Source organism: Elaeis guineensis, chromosome 3 (assembly GCF_000442705.2).
Source record: "Elaeis guineensis isolate ETL-2024a chromosome 3, EG11, whole genome shotgun sequence".
NCBI lineage: Eukaryota > Viridiplantae > Streptophyta > Magnoliopsida > Arecales > Arecaceae > Elaeis > Elaeis guineensis.
Window position 1 is genome coordinate 79,282,341 of NC_025995.2, and position 4,474 is coordinate 79,286,814.

The 4,474-nt window shown below is 39.2% G+C and overlaps 1 protein-coding gene across 1 annotated transcript; it reads left to right on the forward strand.

Annotated features, from left to right (window-relative positions):
• The first annotated feature begins 377 nt into the window (after positions 1-377).
• LOC105033285 (probable xyloglucan endotransglucosylase/hydrolase protein 28) lies at positions 378-3,694 on the forward strand. Its single transcript, XM_010908020.4, is given in 5 exon segments — positions 378-705; positions 814-914; positions 1,642-1,765; positions 1,768-1,849; positions 2,884-3,694. Coding segments are annotated over 5 exon segments (1,008 nt in total). The 5' UTR covers positions 378-503; the 3' UTR covers positions 3,383-3,694.
• Positions 3,695-4,474: the final 780 nt, after the last annotated feature.

Here is a 4,474-nt window from a genome sequence, read left to right on the forward strand (position 1 = left end):
AATTAATAAAGGTCCTCTGTGTCAACCAAGAGAATACGAATGCCAACCCATTGCATAGGATGGGGCGGCTCCTTGGGCGGTTCCCTCGTCCGCACTCCTTCCGATACCCATCCGTTCTCCCCTTCACGCCATAATATATTCCCCAAGTCTTGCCCAAATTTAATTAAAAAAAAAAAATCTCATAACATATCACCCCAAAATCACCACTTGCATTTATTAATAAATACTCTCATTATTAATCCCATTTCCATTCTAAAAAAAAATGTCTTTTTCTAATACATAGAGGCCAACAAAAATATATAAAAAAATTAAAAATCCTCACTTCACTCAAGCATCCCAAGCTCTTGCTTGCCAAATAAAAGGCAGCCTCTGCTGCCCTTTTTTTCCCCCAAGACCTTCCTTTCCTCCCCTCTCAAGAAAACAGAGAAAGAGTGGGAGAGAAAGAAAGGAGCCTCCTTTTTTAGTTGTTCTTTGAACTATAAACAGAGACGAGAGCAGAGAAGATGGGCTCTTCGGCTCCTTTCGTTCTCTTCTTCTTCATTGCCTCTCCTCTGTTTCTCTTCTCCTCCTCTGCTGCAATTAGTGTAATAGAGAGCTCTTCAACCGTGTCCTTCGAGGAGGGGTACACCCAAACCTTCGGCGATGGCAACCTGATGCTCCTCCGCCATGGGAAGACAGTTCACATCGCCCTTGACGAGAGAACAGGTCCCTCTCTCTCTCTCTCTCTCTCTCTCTGTTCTTCTCTTCTCTTCTAAGGCTTCTCTGGCTGCTTATTATTGGGTATGTTTCTAATCGAATGAGTTGGATTCTTAGGTGCTGGATTTGCTTCCCAGGATCTTTACCTCCATGGATTCTTCGGCGCTTCCATTAAGCTTCCCTCGGATTACGCCGCCGGTGTTGTCGTCGCCTTCTATGTTCGTTTCTTCTCCTTGCCTTGCTCTGTGCTGTTTTTAATTATTTTGAGGTCCTTTGCCTGTCTTTCTAATCATCTAATTAACCAAGAGGTTTTTTTGTGTATAGTTCTTTTAATTCCTTTCATTTGTGATGATGGGCTTTTGATTTGATGATCTCTGTTATTGATGCCAAAGGCCTTCAGTTAAGCATCAAAAATGGCATTTTTTTTTCCACCCGTTCAATCCATTCTAAGCATGAGCATTTGATTTTCCTTTTCTTTCTTTTCTTCCTCTCTTCCCAATGTTCCATTCATTACAGAATCTTTATTAGATTTCTTATTTTATTTTTGTCTTGAAAAGAAAAAGCCTTGTGCTTTACTGTGTTAATTTGTTAAGCTTTCTGCTATCCTTTCTGAGATTTATGTAACCATTCTCTGTAGTTTTTGTTGAATCAGTTTGTGATATCATAGTTCGTTAACTTAAGAATCAGAATGGATTTCTCTTTTCCTGCAAGCATTAATCTGAAGGAGTGATTTTGTTTTCCTTAGCTTGTTCTTTATTCCTCTATTTCCAGTCTTTAATTTGCTATAGATTTGAATTGCATTTCCCAATTTCTTTCATTTGAAAACAATCTATCGCAAACCCATTTAAATTTCTTTTCTTCTCCTTCTTTTTCCTGTTCCCATTGCTGTGATCTCTATATCTAGGCACTAAATTGCTATTATTATTATTTTTTCCATTGATGTAGATGTCGAATGGTGATGTATTTGAGAAGACCCATGATGAATTGGACTTTGAGTTCTTGGGGAACATAAGAGGGAGGGAGTGGAGAGTCCAGACCAATGTCTATGGAAATGGAAGCACTGCCATTGGAAGGAAGAGAGATATGACCTCTGGTTCGATCCCACAGAGGATTTCCATCAGTACTCCATCCTATGGAGCCATGATCGGATTATGTAAGATTATGAAATTGATGCAGGATTGTTAGAGACTATAGCAAAAGGAGAAATGCTTAAAAATTGTTTTTTTTTTTTGGCTCCATTCCTTTTCATTTAAAAAAAAAAATGTTCTACATTTCTTGTCTCTTTGGTTCTTTGTTTGTTTTTGGGTGTTCTATGCCTTTTCCCTTTTTTTTCTATTTTCTTTTTCTAAAGGTTGGAAATGTGGAACAGTTTGGAGTAATAGGGTAAATGTTCTCTTTTGGTATAGTTTCTTTGTTTAACCTTTAATATTGTTTTTTCATCTTTTAATTATACTTCCTTATGCTGGAGACACAATGAATCTCTTGAATACTTAATTAGAGGTTCAAACTAGAAATGAAAATGTGATGAAAAGTTTTATTATTTTTATGTCAAAAGATTTCCTCCTTTTCCTCTAAGATTTTGGAATATCTATCCCTAATTTTTATGTACATTTCTCCCTTTTGTGTGTGATATTTTATCAATTTAAACCAAGTTTTCTTTCCAAAAAGGGGTACTTAGGTGCAGAATAAAGACACCAGTCTCATTCACCACCGCTTTTGTGATGTAAACAAAAAAGTTCCGTAATTTCCTATAAATGAAAGGAACCTATAACATATCCTATTTTTATAAATTTAGATGCTAAGTTTCAAAGAATTCCTTTATTATATAGGTAGGATGTTTTCCTATTCTTACAAGAACACTTCAAAACATTTTTTAAGCTCAAGCACATTGTCACCTTCATAAATTATTTTTTTATGATTCAAACCAAGTTACCTTCAACAAGAAACAAAAGCTATGTTACTTTCTGTAAAAGAGGTAATCAAGTGCAGAATGATGAACACCTAAACCCATTCCTTACACCCTTTTATTTCCCTTGATTATAAATCTATGTTAGCATGTTTTCACAACTGTTTTATATTTGCATATGATTTATAGAACCCCTCTATCCCACCAGCAATGTTGGATTCTAAGATTCAAAACATTCCATTTTCATATATGGGGTTGTCTAACTAATGTTTGTTTTGCAGATTTTATATTGATAACATTCCAATTAGAGAGATAGTGAGGACTGAGTCCATGGGAGGGCAGTTCCCCTCCAAGCCCATGTCCCTCTATGCCACCATATGGGATGGCTCCAATTGGGCCACCTCCGGTGGTCGCTACAAGGTCAACTACAAATATGCTCCTTACATTGCTGAATTTGCTGATCTCATCCTCAATGGCTGCACTGTGAACCCCATGGACCATTCATCAGCTTGCGAAGGGAGTGACTCTGCTCGCTATGACTCGGTGACAATGTCATCAGACCGAAGGGCACAAATGGAGAGTTTCAGGAAGAAACATATGACCTATTTCTATTGCTATGATCGGAATCGATACACGAATCCTCCATCAGAATGCAACATCGACCGGGAAGCCCGGCGTTCTTATGGGGCAGATGGTGCAAGGCTCGGGAACCACCACCACCGCCGTGGTAGGAGCCACCATCACCGGAGCCCAGCGGGGCTAGCTGATGCTAGTTTCTGAATGTATCTGGTTACCCTTTTCCAGGTGTAACCTTATTCTTGTTGTGTAGCGGAAGAATTATTAGAGGTGGTTAGATTTCGGTAAAGCTTCAGATCAAATACATGTGCATTGGGGCTGTATTATTGGTGCCATTGTTCTGTAGGAGGAGGCTATTGTTGTTTTGGTGCCATTGTCTTTCTTCTAATTGGCTTTTTGTACTTGTTCCTTCTCACATGCTAACGTTATTATTCAAAGTCCATCCATCTGAAATAAATATAGGAGGAAAATGAAAGCAGTGAATAATTTAAAAGGTGGCGGACTTTTCTCCTGCTAGCTTTTGTTGTTTGGTGTTGCTTGTAGGCCATACTTCACTCATGGAACATGCAGGTGGGGGTCATTCTCCTGGCTATCTTTTGTTTGTGAGTGCAACTTGTAGGCCATGCCTTCTCATGGAACACGCAGGGAAGTCATAGTGAGGTTTGTTTTGTTGTTTGGGGTCGTAGTCCTCTCTCAGAAACAGGTTGCTGAAATGATGCAGTAAATATGGACGTGTCCCTTCTTTCTCAAGGTAAAATATGATGACGCTGCCATTCGTTTGCACTGAAAGACAGGCCCTATGAGGATTTTTAAGGGTTACAGAAGCAGTTGGAGGGCAAATTATACACTTCACTGCATGCGCCAATGTGGTGGTGTGCAGCATCAATCAGATCGTCTCATTCCTATGGGCTAATCATCAAGATGAGCCATGGTGAATGGGTTTACAGGAATGAGACAACCTAGTTGGCATGGTGCATGGCCACAATGGTGAATGTGGGATAGGATATAATCTCTCCAGTTGGTGAGGTAGCATCTCTCTACATGAACCTAACCCCATTTAGATATGAAAGTAAAATTTAATAGACAATATGGAGCAAGTTAAATGGCATCTGCATTGCAACAGTGTTGTTACCACCCTGCCAAAATGCACCTTGCTATCTTAGGGCTGGCTCTAATTATGAACATGTGTTATCCTGAAACCAAACAATCAAAATAAGATGTTTTGGCAGTTGGAGCTGACATGAAGATGGCTAGGTGCAATTCATGATCCAGGCTGCACTTAAACCTCACAGACCA